We start from the raw sequence: 15,839 nt of genomic DNA on the forward strand, positions 1-15,839 counted from the left end.
AGCCTCACAAACACACAGCTACACCACGATCTCCCCCTCAACGCGTTTCACGCTATAGAACACGAAGCGCTGTTCTATAGCGTGAAACGCGTTGAGGGGGAGATCGTGGTGTAGCCGTGTGCTTGTGAGGCTTCAATAAAGTTTTTTTTCTACGAACCCGGAAGTACCTTGATGTTTGTCACTGGCTGTGGCGCCAGAACCCCTTTCTTCCACGTCCTATCTTCAGAAGGCTGCACGTCAGGCACTGGAGCTCAGAGGAGAACGGGACCCAGGTCTGAGAGCTCACATAGGTAAGGCTTCCCTTCCCAGCTCTGACCTATCTTGAGGTCCGTCATCACACTCTCCTGCTCCATTCTTTGTGACCCCATTTGACACCTACGGGTGCTGGAACTAACTGCCGGAGCGCAGGACAGGCTTTCTCTTTGTATAACATCTAAGTCACCCAGTCCTTGCACACGCCCTTCATGTATAGGATGGTCATGGTATAAAATACTCAATAGCATCACTTCCATCTTCCCCTCTTGCCCATTTAAAAAAAATAACTTCAAAGCAAGGCTGGATGTAACGTGCTTGTTAATAAAGGTCCTTGCTGTGCTTGGTCTTCTTCACATTGGTGCATGTACAATTGAAAAAGATGATGCATGCTGCCGTTTCACTTTTTGACTGTGTTGCCACCGTGTTTTACTCATTAATGCCCCTATTCCGTAAGCTGTGAGGCTGATATCAGCTCCATTCAAATAAATGGGACTATAATTGTTTTCAGACTGAGAGAGTGGATTTACTGCATAATGATTAAGGGTTAAAGGCTAGATTCACTCGGTCACTAGAGCTGTGTAAAAAATGCCATTATGGTCTGTAAAAGCAGGCATGCTTAGAGTAATCTATCAAGTGGATCAACTATTAAACTGTTCAGTTTCAGTTTCTTTAATGGAAAAATGTGCAAAAAAAATCCTCAAATGTTTTTACCAATCTCTTCAAATGAGGCATTTAGTTTCCTCTGCAGTATATCTTGAAGGGGCCACTGAACTGCTTTCCACCGTTGAATATTTGTACACCAATCCTGCCTATGAGAAAAGGGCTGTTACTACTCAACCAGCTTTTCTCCCCTCATGGGGGAGTCCCCAAAATTGAAGTTCATGTCCCGATGGGAGGTAGATCTTGACTCCCAGCTGGATAATGAAACAGGAAAAACATATTTTTGATAGTCTTCTGATCTTCGATATGTTCAACTATAAGAGAAGTAGAAATCAAATTACTACACAGATGGTACTTAGCAACTGCAAAACAGCATATGATACAGCCACAATTCTGGTTCCTGTCCTGGAGGAATTGCAGGCAAAAAGTTTCCTTACATCATGTATGGTGGTTTTGTCCATGTATCTCATTCCTACGCTTATAGGTTGCTCCGTCTCTGGGTCTTTTTACTTAACCTAAACCTATACCCAGCATTGAGAAATATACGGATAAGTTACTGACATACACTTTCAATGCTACCCAAACTGCAATAACCTGTTTTTGAAAGCAAATACACCCCCTTACATGATCTCTAAGAATAAGATGACAGTTCAGTTTAATGGAAAGGTTAATACATTTATTGCACAGTTCTCAGCATAAATATAACTTGGTTTTGAAGTCATGGTTTGTTTATAACTCGCATTATGCAAACTGTTTTGGGAGGTATGTATAATGTCTTGTTCTTTTTTATTTTTTTCAACTTGTATTTTATTGAAAACTCGCATGTTCAACAGACATTTCATACATTTCTATTAGTATCATATTCAAAACAGTGTCAGACGTCCATGTATTATTACTGACAACAGATGACAACAAGACATACTGGGAAGACAAACCAACAGACACACATCACAAACCTAAAGGAAAGGGGGGTAGGGGTATTAGAAGGGGGGGGGGGGGGAAACCTTCCGCCGTGGTTCTGCTGGGAGCTCTACATCTTCCGGCCCATCGCTTCCTGGGGGGCTAGATTTTCCCCGGCATCATCTGCGTCTCCTCCTGTACGCCTATTCTTGTGCTACAGCCCCAGAGGAGAACGCACTCATCTCTATCATTGCCAAATCGTGGACCTTTCTACCCCCGGTATGTCTGCCTGGGCCAACCACGGCATCCAGACTTTTAGGTAATTTGTGCCAGTATCGTTGACCAAACTCGTCAATTTCTCCATCTGGCAGACTGTCCAAATTCTGTTCCGAATTGTAGCACTCAATGGAATCTCATTTTGTTTCCATCGTGCTGCGATCTCCCCCCGTACTGCCGTTGCGAAGTGCGTTATCAATTTATTTGCTTTTTTTGGGGAGGCCTGGGTGCGGTCTATTTAAGAGAAACAACCACGGGTCTGGCGGGATAGATATGCCTAGGAACCTATTCAGCCAATCTTTGATTGAATCCCAGACCGTGCCTATTTTGCGGCAAGACCACAGCATGTGTAACAAGTCTGCTTGCTGTCCGCATTGTCTAGGACACAATGGGGAGTAACTAGGCAGAAATTTAGCCAATTTTGTGGGGGTGTGGTACCATCTCATCACAACTTTATATGCGTTCTCCCGTAGGGTCGTGCACATGGAAGTTTTGGAAACTGCCAGGGCAATTTTCGTCCACTCCTGTAGTTCTAAAACCTCCCCTAAGTCCGTCTCCCATTTGGTCATATATCCTAACTTTTCTGACACTGTCGAGCCAGAACCCGCTACTTCTTTGTACAACTGCGATATGAGTCCCTTTGTGGTCGTCTCTGAGCGACAGAGCTTTTCGAAGTTCGTTAATTGGTTTAGAGGTTGTTGAGCCTGATAGAATGCTCTGATCTGGAGGTATCTGAAGAATTCAGCATTTGGGATGTTTTTATTGGATTTGAGGATGTCGAATGTTTGTATGCCTCTTCTACCCTCCAGATCAATGTCTTATTCTTTGATGTAGCAGGTGCTATTGTACATGCTGGCGCACACCAGTGGGTGCAGTAACGTATAAGCCTTGTCCCCTTTTTCACGTACGGCTATTGGTAAGACATTGGTGCTGGCGCATTGCGTGCCCCGCTGCAACGCTCCATTAAAGCATTAACATCTGCTACATCTGTAAGCTGACTTTCCCTCACCTCTTCCCTTTTCTTTTCTTTACTCCTTCAACTGCTCTCCCCCTTTTGGCCGTGATTTTTACAAATAAAAGAAAAAAACAGTACTAAGTACTGTGAACCCCTATTTAATATATCTTGTTGCATACTCATCAGACTATTGCTAACAAAACTATGTGACTGATCCCAGACAGTACTGTGCCTGAGCTTGTAGAGGGAACAATAATTGAATAAAGCCCCAACCTGCACCTCGGTGTGTACAGACAGCATGGGGGTATAGCTATCAATGACTGCTATACCACTTACACTAAGGTGCAGTTTATGGTCTTATGAAGTGCACAGTCCCCATACTGACCCCACTATATACCGCATGGGATCCACCATTACATGCATACGGCAAACACACTGTTGGGACTCACCGCCATCGACCGCGATGTACGCTAGAGCAGGGGTGCGCAAAGTTTTCAACGCAACATCACGTGACCCTGCGGTGTCATTTGAAGCCGGGTCGCCATAATGACGCGTCGCTGTAAGGGAGTTTTACAGAGGCCTCACGCGATCCCCGGCATTTAATTTAAATGCCTTCGGGGAAGCGCGGGGCCTCTGTAATGGCTGCGCCTCCCCCCCCCCCCCCCCCCAGAAAATCTCGCGCACACACACATACATACATACATACACACACACACACACACACACGCACACACACACACATACATACATAACAAAACGTAAGCGCTCGTTTCGATTGATCAATATATTTGATCCTAAAGTAAGGTGTAGTGTAATCTATGAATAACTAGTGATCTACAAACGTATTAAAAAATATATAAAAATAAATGTAAACGTGCTAAATAACCAATATAAAAATATTAAAGTTATAAAAATAAAATGAATTTGTCCACATTAATGTCCATAATAATAGTTGATATACTGTGTGTGTATATATATATATATATATATATATATATATATATATATATATATATATATATATATATATATATATATATATATATATATATATATAATACTGTGACGTCTCTGCAGCTTCTCGGGAGGATGAACCACATCCACAAAAGATCTATTTCGAAAAAGAAAAAATATAAGCGCGTACCACATATCATAAATCTGTGCAGACATTTATTTTCAAAAATAGGTGTAAAATAGCACACTCACAAGTGTAGCTAGGATATGCGCATTTAGAGATAATTTATCTCAGAGAGATGGTACTCATCTGGAGCTTCTCAGTTGCCCTGTGGACGGACGTTCACAGAGGTACGCAATTAGGAGGCTTTATAACGTGAAATTATAGTAGGCTTTATTGTGCCTGTTCCTTTTCATCAGGAAAATTATCCAAACACAGGGGGGGGGGGGAACAAAGCTTCCATTCACTTGGGAGTAATTCTAGTGAAAACACTATGCAACCAATTCACATCTCCCTAGTCAAGCATTTCGTCCCAGCCCCAAACATAGCATGAAAATAAGCAGATATAAGCAGTCTCTTAATAATGAAAGTCTTATCTGTTTATCAGCTGTAGAGTAAGCTTCTCTGCTCTCCTGGAACCGCACTGAGCGTGCACAGAAAATCAGCATCCAGGTTTAGAAGTCTTATTTGGGCCTTGTGTCTTGAAAGCAGCTCTGCTAACTTTGGCAGAGCTCAAAACAAGTGTGTCTCCAAGTTCAGCTCAGATGTCAGCTAAAGAGTTCTCACTTCCTGTTTCAAAAGACAGGCTTTCTAAGCCATCAAATTCAGGCAGGTGGTGTTTAGTAATTAACTACAAGAGGGTTAACCACCACACTGCTGGATTAAAGACACATTACTGAACAGGGATAAGTCCCCTGTTACATACCTCCCCTGTTTGTGGGAAGCTCGGGCTTACCACGGCCAAAGCCCATCCTTCCACTCTCATTCGAGATCTTTCTGTGACTTGAATGAGAGTGGATGGAGGAAGAGAACCTTCTGTCCCGCTGGGATTGGAGCCCTTTCTCCAGTTTATTTTTGTCTCCTCCCGAAGGTGCTTGAGATCAGCACTCCTCAGTCACTCGAGGAGGACTTTTTCCACGTAAAGTCTTCTTATTGCTTGAACAGGGATAAGTCCCCTGTTACATGCCCCAACAAGAGATCATCACTCTGGATTCCAGGGGCAAAAATGAAACGATAGGATCCTTGAGTAGAGTTCTCCAAAGGAGCAAAGTAGCAATACAAATAGTAGCAGTGCAGTTTGGCAAATGTATCACTCTAACCACATAAAATAGCGCATGTGTCTCGATACACAAGCTGCTCTGTCACGTTTGATGAATGAATGTGTTGGGACCCGGATGCTGTGATGTATTACGTCATCACGCTTCCACGCGCGGCTTGTGTATCGAGACACTTGTGCTATGTTATGTGTGTGTGTGTGTATGTGTGTGTATATATATTACTAGCTGATATACCCGGCGTTGCCCGGAGGCCATGAGGGGGGGGGCGTGAAAGGCAGGGGGGGCGTGAAAGGCAGGGGGGGGCGTGAAAGGCAGGGGGGGCGTGAAAGGCAGGGGGGGGGCGTGAAAGGCGGGGGGGGCGTGACAGGTGGGGGGGGTGTGAAAGGCGGGGGGGGTGTGAAAGGCGGGTGGGGGGCGTGAAAGGCAGGGGGGGGGCGTGAAAGGCAGGGGGGGGGCGTGAAAGGCAGGGGGGGGGCGTGAAAGGCAGGGGGGGGGGCGTGAAAGGCAGGGGGGTGGCGTGAAAGGCAGGGGGGGGGCGTGAAAGGCAGGGGGGTGGCGTGAAAGGCAGGGGGGGCGTGAAAGGCAGGGGGGGGCGTGAAAGGCAGGGGGGGCGTGAAAGGCAGGGGGGGGCGTGAAAGGCAGGGGGGGGGCGTGAAAGGCAGGGGGGGGGCGTGAAAGGCAGGGGTGGGGCGTGAAAGGCAGGGGGTGGGGCGTGAAAGGCAGGGGTGGGGCGTGAAAGGCAGGGGGTGGGGCGTGAAAGGCAGGGGGTGGGGCGTGAAAGGCGGGGGTGGGGCGTGAAAGGCGGGGGGGGGCGTGAAAGGCGGGGGGGGGGGCGTGAAAGGCGGGGGGGGGGGGCGTGAAAGGCAGGGGGGGGCGTGAAAGGCAGGGGGGGGGCGTGAAAGGCAGGGGGGCGTGAAAGGCAGGGGGGGGGCGTGAAAGGCAGGGGTGGGGCGTGAAAGGCAGGGTGGGGCGTGAAAGGCAGGGGGGGGCGTGAAAGGCAGGGGGGGGCGTGAAAGGCAGGGGGGCGTGAAAGGCAGGGGTGGGGCGTGAAAGGCAGGGGTGGGGCGTGAAAGGCAGGGGTGGGGCGTGAAAGGCAGGGGGGGCGACACACACACACAGTGTCACACACACACACACAGTGTCACACACACACACACACACACAGTGTCACACACCCACACGTCACCTAGAGCGACACACACGCGACACCTACCTCTACTTCCGGCCGCTGCCATCTTCTCACTCGGCGCCGCGAGGGAAGAAGGGGGTCCTTCCGGGCGCACCGCCATCTTAGGCGCCGCGAGGGAGGAAGGGGGTCAGCTGCCTGTTCCCCCGCCAGGGATGGAGATGAGCGGAGCGCCGGGAGAGGTGAGCGGAGGAAGGGGAGAGGTGAGCGGAGGAAGGGGAGAGGTGAGAGGAGGAAGGGGAGAGATGAGCGCCGGGAGGGGAGAGATGAGCGCCGGGAGGGGAGAGATGAGCGCCGGGAGGGGAGAGATGAGCGCTGGGAGGGGAGAGAGGGAGGAAGGGGGGGGGGAGAGATCCGGGAGGGGAGAGATGAGCGCCGGGGAGAGGGGTGTGTGTGTGTGTGTGTGTGTGTGTGTGTGTGTGTGTGTGTGTGTGTGTGTGTGTGTGTGTGTGTGTGTGTGTGTGTGTGTGTGTGTGTGTGTGTGTGTGTGTGGTGTGTGTGTGTGTGTGGCGCGAGCCGAGGGGGAAGAGAGTGGCAGTTGGGTGACGTCACACACAGCAATCTGATTGGCCAGAGGCTGAGGACCAATCAGATTCACCGCAGATAGCACTAACCTCACTAACCATTCGATTTTATATATTAAGATAATGTTACTTCTCAGCTCTGGTATTTCCATTTGCCCTGCTGTGTATATTAGTGTATTTGTATCTTAGTGGTGAAAGTGATTTAGTACGGGTCTGTGTGTGATTCCTAGCATATTAGGTGTTGGCCATCGTCCCACGGAAACGATGTTGTTGCAGTGTTATATATTTTATTTTACAACATCCATTTTTGCCAGATGTTTAAGGTCCTTTACTTTGATGATAAAATAACTCTGTGCGATTACATTGCATAATGTACAGTATTTCACTAGAGGTGACATTTTTTTTGTTTGTTTGTTTTTTTTTTTAGAGTGAATAATGAATTCTTGTCCCGTAGGAATGTTACTTTTTGCACATCCTTCATCCTGTTATTTATGTTTTTCCCACTTATAAACCAAATGTTCACATAAAGATGAGTGCTATTTAAGTATTTGTTCTGGGCTCTCCCTCTTACTCTTGGCCCTCTCCGTATACCCCAGAGCTGTTTCAATTTTCAAATATATACGAGTAAGAGAATTGTGGGACAATCAAGTTTGTTTTGTGCAGAAATGCAAACTTAATCACAATAAATGGCTACTGAGTGCAGTGGCCCTTGTGCTTGCTTAGTACCTTAGTACTCACTTGCTCTGTTATGATCTGTTATTAAGTATAACTGTTGATAGAATATTCTAGTCGCACACATGAATACAGTATACATACTATAACATTCAGCAATGTAATCATTATGGCTTAGTGCACCATATGCACAAAGCAACTCTGTTATGAGTAATGCTCATTTGAATGCATACAGCTGGGTTTGAACTACTACATTTATAATCTCGCTCTGCAGCAGCTCTGAAAAATAATCTTTCTGGCTATTTAGGCCTCCAGCAATATCGTGCCCCATGACAGGCTGTGTGTTTGCCCAGGACAGAGTGAGCAGTAATGTTCTATTTTTTTTCCAAGGGAAATCATTTTTTTCTCCAATTTTGAGATCATTAGATTTAAGAGCCTTAAAGGCACTGCTTTTACAGGAAATGGTCAGCAGACTGTGTCCGAAATTACCGTTTCCGTATTTCAAAGATAAACATATGACTAAAATTAACCATATAGCAAATAAAACATTGTTTGAAAGAATATACAGTATGTAAACGTACTAAACTAGAATCCCACAGACGCTTCTCTGGTAGGTGGTTGATAAAAGCAGATTCTGAGTTCATCAATCATTCTATAATAAGAATAAGATCATTAATATTTACCTATTTATTTTATCATGCATGCTCTCCAAAGGTTAATCCGTAAAGTTAAAGGGTATGGATCCAATGAACTGCATTCATACAGTAATACTCCTATTCTCAGCCGGCTATAAATATTGAACTTGATATCAATAAAGCTTGTTCATCATTTCATTTGTAAAGTGACATCTGCAGTGAATGTGCCTTCTCATTCCATCATTTGTGAGTCGTTTTGTTATTTTTAACAAATGAGACGGAAAATTTTTCCAAACCACTAAGCATTCGATGTTTTGCATTTTTTTTTCTTCAAATTTTGTTTCTTTACCAACATGTCACTTTCATACTTGTGTCTCAATCAAGCTACCTGGGAGGTAAAGGTTTTGACTGATTTGAACAGTTAAGGCAGCAGAACATGTTGTTGTTTTTTTTAATTAGGTAGGAAGCAGGGGGTCTCCGGAGCTGAACAGTGTTAATTTCAGTTCCGGGGACCCCTGCCCCCCGAGATACATACCTTCATAGTGGGTGCCGGTGGTAGCTACGTAGGTATAAAGGACTTGGTGGACTAATAGGAAGCCGCAAGGGATGACGTCACGACTTCCTATTGGCCCGTGTGACACGAGAGCTTTACATCTGCCATTTTGATAGCCCCACACAGCCCAGCTGGAGCTGCTACTGGCACCCCCGAAGGAGGTATGTATCTCGAAGTATGGAGTCCCCGCAACTGAAATGGACACAGTTCAAGACCCCTTGCTTCAAACCTATAACTATATAAAAAAAAAAAAAGTGTGTGTGTGCCGAACACGCGCATTTTAAGTGAAACTTCTTTGGCTTTTGTAACTTTTGTCACAGAAATTGTGTTTGTGATGGGGCTGTTTTTCATTAAAAATCAAAACACAATTTCAGTGACAAAACGCCAAGAAGTTTCACTTAGAACGCACGTGCTCGGCACACACCCCGTTTTAGCTATTTGCACTTCTATATTTATACTATCTGTGAATTCCTCGTGTTTGTTTGTGTCTCTGTGGGTGGGTGACAGTGTGACTGTGTGTGTGGGTGACTGACTTGGGTGGATGACTAACATACTGACCTGGGTGGGTGACTTACTGACCTGGGTGGGTGTGTGACTGACTGACTGACCGGGTGGGTTACTGAATTACTGACGCGGGTGGGTGCCTGCCCCCTCCCGGAGCAATGAGTGGGCCGGAGCAGCCCCCGTTCTTTCCCCCCCTCCCCTGGCGCTGAGTGAGTGGCTAACCCCCCCCCCCCCCTCCCGTTACACACACACACACACACACAAGTGTGTGTGGTGCTGCCTTCCTCCTCTCTGGTGACTCCTCCTGGTGGAAGCTGTCAACACTGATGGCCTCTTCTGCCAGCAGTGATGTCACTTCCGTCTCCATCAACTCCATTTACTGCCAGGCAATTTTGCTCATGTGGTAGGTGGGCCCAAAGAAGTTTCACTTCAAAAATAATAATGCAGGATTGCTGTTTTGCATTGTAGTGTTGCAAACCCCAAAGTACAGATTGCAAGAAAACCCTCTGGTTTTTGTTTTTCATCAAACTTGAACTTAGGGTCTCATGGAATACAGCTAACCCGTCCTACATATGGAGCACTTCTGTTAAGGAGATATTCCAATTCACAGCTGATTTTGGCTGCCGACTGGAAGGTGCCAGGTAGTGTGCCGAAATTAGGTCACTGTTATTCTGAGGCAGGAAGCTGCCCAGTGGTCATCTTCAACAAAGCACTGCTCTTAAATATTACATTTCTACAGAGCCTGGTGTCGGTATTTAGGACCTCTATGGTTTTCACGGTCACAGTCTTCACAAATGGCCTAGGCCCTGTTGTAATATTAGTTGGATATATGCAAAGTTTGGCTGGTGCTGAAAGCACTTCATTGCAGTTCTTCAATATTACGAAAAAGAATGGTTTGCTACAGTTAAGTCCATAGCACTGTTACAATCCAAGAGTGTGGTATACACATGCACCCAGGCATGAATAAACCGAAATGAATGTGTTTTCAAATGTTCTGCATTGTTAGCATGGTCCCCTGGAGGATGGCACCTCTAATGTCTTTGTGATTATTCTCAAGTGCCCAAGGGAATAATTTACTGCCCATGGAACATTACATTCATACACCATGTTCACATTTTTGACTTTTTCTTTTCTTTAACTCTAATTGAAGTTATGCTATTTCCGATGGATGTGCCAAGAGCACTCTTTGTTTCTGTTTTGAAATGAAGCCAAGTATTATCTTTTTCCTTCATATTGTAATCATACTGAGTCAATCAAGCTGTCGAACTTCCCGCAATTGTTTGGGGGGTGAATTCCGTCCTCACAAACATCTAGATACAAAGTGGGGGGGGGGGGGGAGGGGTTATGTAAAAGAAAAAAAAAATCACATCAATGAAAGTAGGTTATAAAAATATATGTTTCTGAAAAGTTATGGTCCTTTTTTTTATACTTTGTTTTGTTTGTTTTTTAGACAGATCTTGAATACGTTCACAATGTAGTCGGAAGCTTGGAAAAAGAGTAAGTGAAGTAAATTAAATAAATTATTGACTGTTTTTCCTCTGGATAAAAATGGCCTTAAATAACTTTTGTGTTCAAAGGTACTTGGACCTGCATAATTTACTGTAATCTACTTACTTTAATAGAGAAACAATAGTTGTGTAGAAATACTGGATAACTGCTGATTTATGCTTCACAGCACATATACATTTCCCTTCTTGAAACGCTTTTGCTTTTCTAATAGCACATCTGCTGTCATTGTGTATAGCCGCATCCCCTGTAAGGACACGGTCGGCATTTATTTGGACTTGTATAGCGCCCTCTCCTACCCTGTAACTCTTACTGCAGGGGTGGCCAACTCCAGTCCTCAACCCCCCCCCCCCCAACAGGCCAGGTTATCCCTGCTTCAGCATAGGTGGATCAGTCAATGATTGAGTCACCTGTGCTGAAGCAGGGATATTCTGAAAATCTAACCTGTTGGGGGATCTTGAGGACTGGAGTTGAGAACCCCTGGCTTGGTGTATATCCACAACTTGCCTATTATGGCCTTACATTCATGAATTATTGCACTCTTTTTTACCTCATGCTCTATATTCTTTATAAATAATAGTTGATACTCATAAAATGTATTGCAACATGTAACCATCTAGTTCTGTAAGCTGGCATTTATATTGGCATGATTTAAAAACACAATTGTGTGGCAGATGCAATAGATATCTTCAACAACAAAAAGTTGGATGTCTTTTTAAAAGGAAAGGTATACAGGGATATACCAAATAAGTAAACATGGGAAGGATGTTTATCCAGAGTAATCTGAACGCCAATATTTGGAGTTGGGAAGGAATTTATTTTTCTCTTATGAAATATCAGTGGATGATGTCTCACTGGGGTTTTTTGTTTGCCTTCCTCTGGATCAATATACTATAAGTACGGATATAGAATAAGTATCCGCCATCTGAATTATAAAGCACCAATACTCCATTCCCCCTTTTTTCTTAAATTATTTCTATATGTAAAGCACGTGACAATGTATAATTCTATATTGTTACCTAAACTGTCAATCGCTTGGTGCTCCTGTTATAAATCTGTACAAATCCTGCTGAGTGCCTAACAAAATGACTGCCTTTTTAGTTTCAATCCATCCTTCAGTCAGTGTAACTCAGCAGCTACATTTTATCCTTATATTAGTAAGGTAACATTGACTATTGTTTAAGTAATAATCCCAGAACAGGGCATTACTGGCCAATAATGCCCTGGCTGGAAGAGTTGAAGGCCCGAGGCGAAGCCGAGGGACCTTAACCCAGCCAGGGCATTATTGGCCAGTAATGCCCTGTTCTGAGGGGGTTATTACTATTATAGACTAAATGTAGGCTTTTTCATAAATAATAGATACTTTTGTATAGATTTTTTAAATTAAAATAAACTGGTAAATACATTAAATAATCTCTATAAACAGCTGCAGTGTAAGTATCTATATCCACAGTATAAACAATTATAGACAGCACTCTAAATAATGAATAAAAAATCATGAAGTACAGGGTGCAAATGGAACAAAGTGGGCCCAAACAACCCCACTGAAGATCATATAAACCAAAACAAGGGCTCCAGCACACACTGATTAATAGAGAAAACAAGAGTCACGGAATAAGCCAAAAATGTAATAGCGGTAATAATAGAACAATAGGTATCGCACAAATATGGAAATGCTACACGACTATAAATGCAGAATATATGGATCTTAAAAAGCACAAGAGTAGGGGGGAGTGTCACGATGACATCAACTTTTATCAACACATTTATATTTCTGGGTACTTGATTGAACAGAACAAATTGCAAAATAAATTGTGATTTATTTCCTTAATAGACAAACACACAACATCTGCAGAATACACTTAAAACCACACTAACTGGGATCAGGAAACGAAATAAATTGTCATTGGAACAAAAGAAATTGTCCTTTGCTTGCCAGTGCAAGAAATGCAGCCTTGGTTTTAAAAGTCCTGTGGTTATTTGGTTATTAACTCCTTCACCCCTGGACTGGTTGCTGCTGTACTGGAACAAAGTCTTGCATCTTTACATCATGGATTAAAATTCAGGAATCACACTGGGAAATACCTGGGGAGCCACAGTTATAGACTGGCCAAAGTGGATCCAATCCCCTCGTGGGAACAAAAAAAACCACGAATAGCCAAGTGACCCACAATTCATAAGACCGGTCAAAAGGACTGTCCGGTGGGCAGGGCGCATGGGTCAGGTTGACGCCCATGCCACTTAGCATACCTGGGCTACACCCATTTCTTGGGGCCACGGTGTCTGGTCTCTGTCTTAAAGGTGTCAATAGCCTGACATCTGCTGTGCATCAGTATGCCAGTATTGTATACATTATGGGTCTCTGGATCTTTTCATAATTGACACTCTTTTAGACAGGGGGACTCTAAATCTGTGGGAGCCTTTTGAGGCTCCATCATAAAAATAATTACAGCCCTTTCAGGCTTGGTCATAAAAATACCGAAGCTCATTCACCCATATCACAGCTGGATGTCCAAGTAATTCCTGCTTAGACTTACAACAAATTACCTCCTGCCTTACATTTAAGACATTCTATTATGTGTTGGTTAGTGGGTATGGCAAGCAATGCATCTTGTCTTTTACACTCGCAGAAAGGGAATGGCCTGCACATGGTGAATAAAAATGGCGGGGACAGGGCAACAACAGTAATGCATGGTAAATCGGGTATTAACCCTTTCTTCCCCATCACAGGGAGAGACGAAGGAGAGTGGGGGAAAAAACACTAAAGGAAAAACTGCAAACAAATAAAAATAGAATAAGACAATGGGGGAGGGTAATAGGGGCAACGTTTCAGGGTAACAACCCTTTCCTCAGGCCCGTTCTTTTGGGTCCAACGGAACCACAAGGTTATTCCCTTATATCTATATCCACAGACTGTCACCCCCTATGTGTACCCACACAGACAACACACTGCAGCTCTACACACAAACAGGGCTGGAGGGGGGGGCGGGTGCACGGGAGGTAGTCTCTGGGGGGCAGAGACTGGCAGGCTAATTCCCGCGGGTGCATTTCACCCTCGGTTGCTGCCCAATGCAGGAGGCTGGCGTGGGGGGAGCTGGGTTGGCGGGCACAAGCTCGGGCTCACCACGGCGCTTCCCCTCCGTCCCACGTTGGGAGCGGGGGGGAGTGGGCCCACAGGCAGCAGGCCGGACACCCTGCTTCCCTGCGCATGAGGATCGCCGGCATTTATTTTTTTGGTTTTTATGAAACGGGCATGGCCGCGCATGGGACCAGGGCGGCCGGGCCCCCTGACTCACCGGGCCCGGGACGCCAACCCCGGCAGACCCACCCTGTTGGCAGCCATTCTCTCACACACACACACACACACACACACACACACACACACACACACACACACACACACACACACACACACACACACACACACACACACACACACTGCAGCAGACACACACACACACACACACACACACACACACACACACACACACTGCAGCAGACACACACACTGCAGCAGACACACACACACTCACACACACACTGCAGCAGACACACACTAGATAGACAAACTGCAGCTACAAACACTCTCCACTCTCCTCAATCAACTGTGTTCGTGGAGCTGTGTTCATGGAGGGAGAGGGAGGAGTCACTGCCTGGCTGCTGCTTCCTGACCAATCCCCTGCCCTGTCTGAGAGCTGTTCCTGCATCCTGATTAATCCCCTGCCCTGTCTGAGAGCTGTTCCTGCCTCCTGATCAATCCCCTGCCCTGTCTCAGAGCTGTTCTAACAAAAGGAAAAGCTGATTGGCTAGAAATAAACACTTTGTAAGCTGCCAAAAATTCCGGGCATTACTGATTGGTAAAAATTCCGGGCATTATTCAATCAGAGAGCAGAGATTTCAATAATGCCCAGAATTTTACAGCTTTAGCCTATAATACAGTTTAAAGCTCAAATTGCTGGGAATATAGGCAACAAATTATCCCAAACAGGAAAGGGTTGCAAAGATTGTGCACTGCTTGGGAGATGCTAAAACCTGCTATATAAATCAAAGAATATTAAAACTCATTAAAAATGGCATTAGGTTCAATAAAAAAATCACTTATCAAATACTACAGAACTGATTTATTTAAAAAAAACATACAATATTTCACGTTTTGCAGCTTTAACATAGATTGAACTCGATGGACATTTGTCTTTTTTTATTCTTTTCTTTTTTTTTCTCTTCAACCTAATCTACTACTGTATGTAACTGTAATTTAAAAGAAATGTTAAGGAAAGCTACCAAGGCACAAAGCTCAGGGCTCATAACATCACATTATCAAAATCAGGATCAGACATTATTTTCCCTGAGGTTAATGCACATCCACAAAGCTAATGATATGCAGAATCCACTTTCTATATCTCATTAGCATGGGCTTAACGTCACGTTATTGCAGCATAAGGTTGCATTATTTTCCAACAGTGTCTGTTCCTGATTAAATATGTCTTTGTATTACTCCAATCCAGCCCCTGAAATAGGTGTTACTGTAACTCACGTTGAAAAATAAAGCAGGAAATAACCCTGTTATGTACAGTATAAGCGCTGTTATTGAAAGACCTCATATGGATCGTACCCATCATTTGCATGTGAGTATCACTAACCACCGTAATGCTTTTTACGGGACAAAATGTGACTTCACGTTACGGTATTGGCCTTTGAAGATACACGGTCAAGCTTAAATGATGTTAGCGTCACATGAAGTGACTTGTTGGAGCTTTGTGGTCTGGACCTAAGAGCTTTTACATTAAGCAGCACTTTCATTAGATAGGTATGGGGTGCTCAATTCCAGTCCTTAAGCCCCTTCAACAGGTCAGGTTTTCAGGATATCCTGGCTTACGTACAGGTGGCTCAATCAAAGGCTCAATCTTTGACTTTTTAAAAAAAAAAAATGAGTAACAGGAACACCACAATTTAAATTGTATCATAAGTACACTTGCCATAC

At 44.6% G+C, this 15,839-nt stretch overlaps 1 protein-coding gene across 3 annotated transcripts in view; it reads left to right on the plus strand.

Annotated features, from left to right (window-relative positions):
- Positions 1-15,839, plus strand: part of MGAT4A (alpha-1,3-mannosyl-glycoprotein 4-beta-N-acetylglucosaminyltransferase A) — a 119,547-nt gene that overhangs the window by 66,669 nt on the left and 37,039 nt on the right. For all 3 annotated transcript variants that reach the window (XM_075590513.1, XM_075590511.1, XM_075590512.1), the window contains exon 6: positions 10,803-10,849. In XM_075590513.1, the coding sequence (XP_075446628.1) occupies positions 10,803-10,849 (47 nt within the window). The remainder of the gene's footprint in view (positions 1-10,802; positions 10,850-15,839) is intronic.

This window comes from Ascaphus truei, chromosome 3 (genome assembly GCF_040206685.1).
Source record: "Ascaphus truei isolate aAscTru1 chromosome 3, aAscTru1.hap1, whole genome shotgun sequence".
NCBI classification, from domain to species: domain Eukaryota; kingdom Metazoa; phylum Chordata; class Amphibia; order Anura; family Ascaphidae; genus Ascaphus; species Ascaphus truei.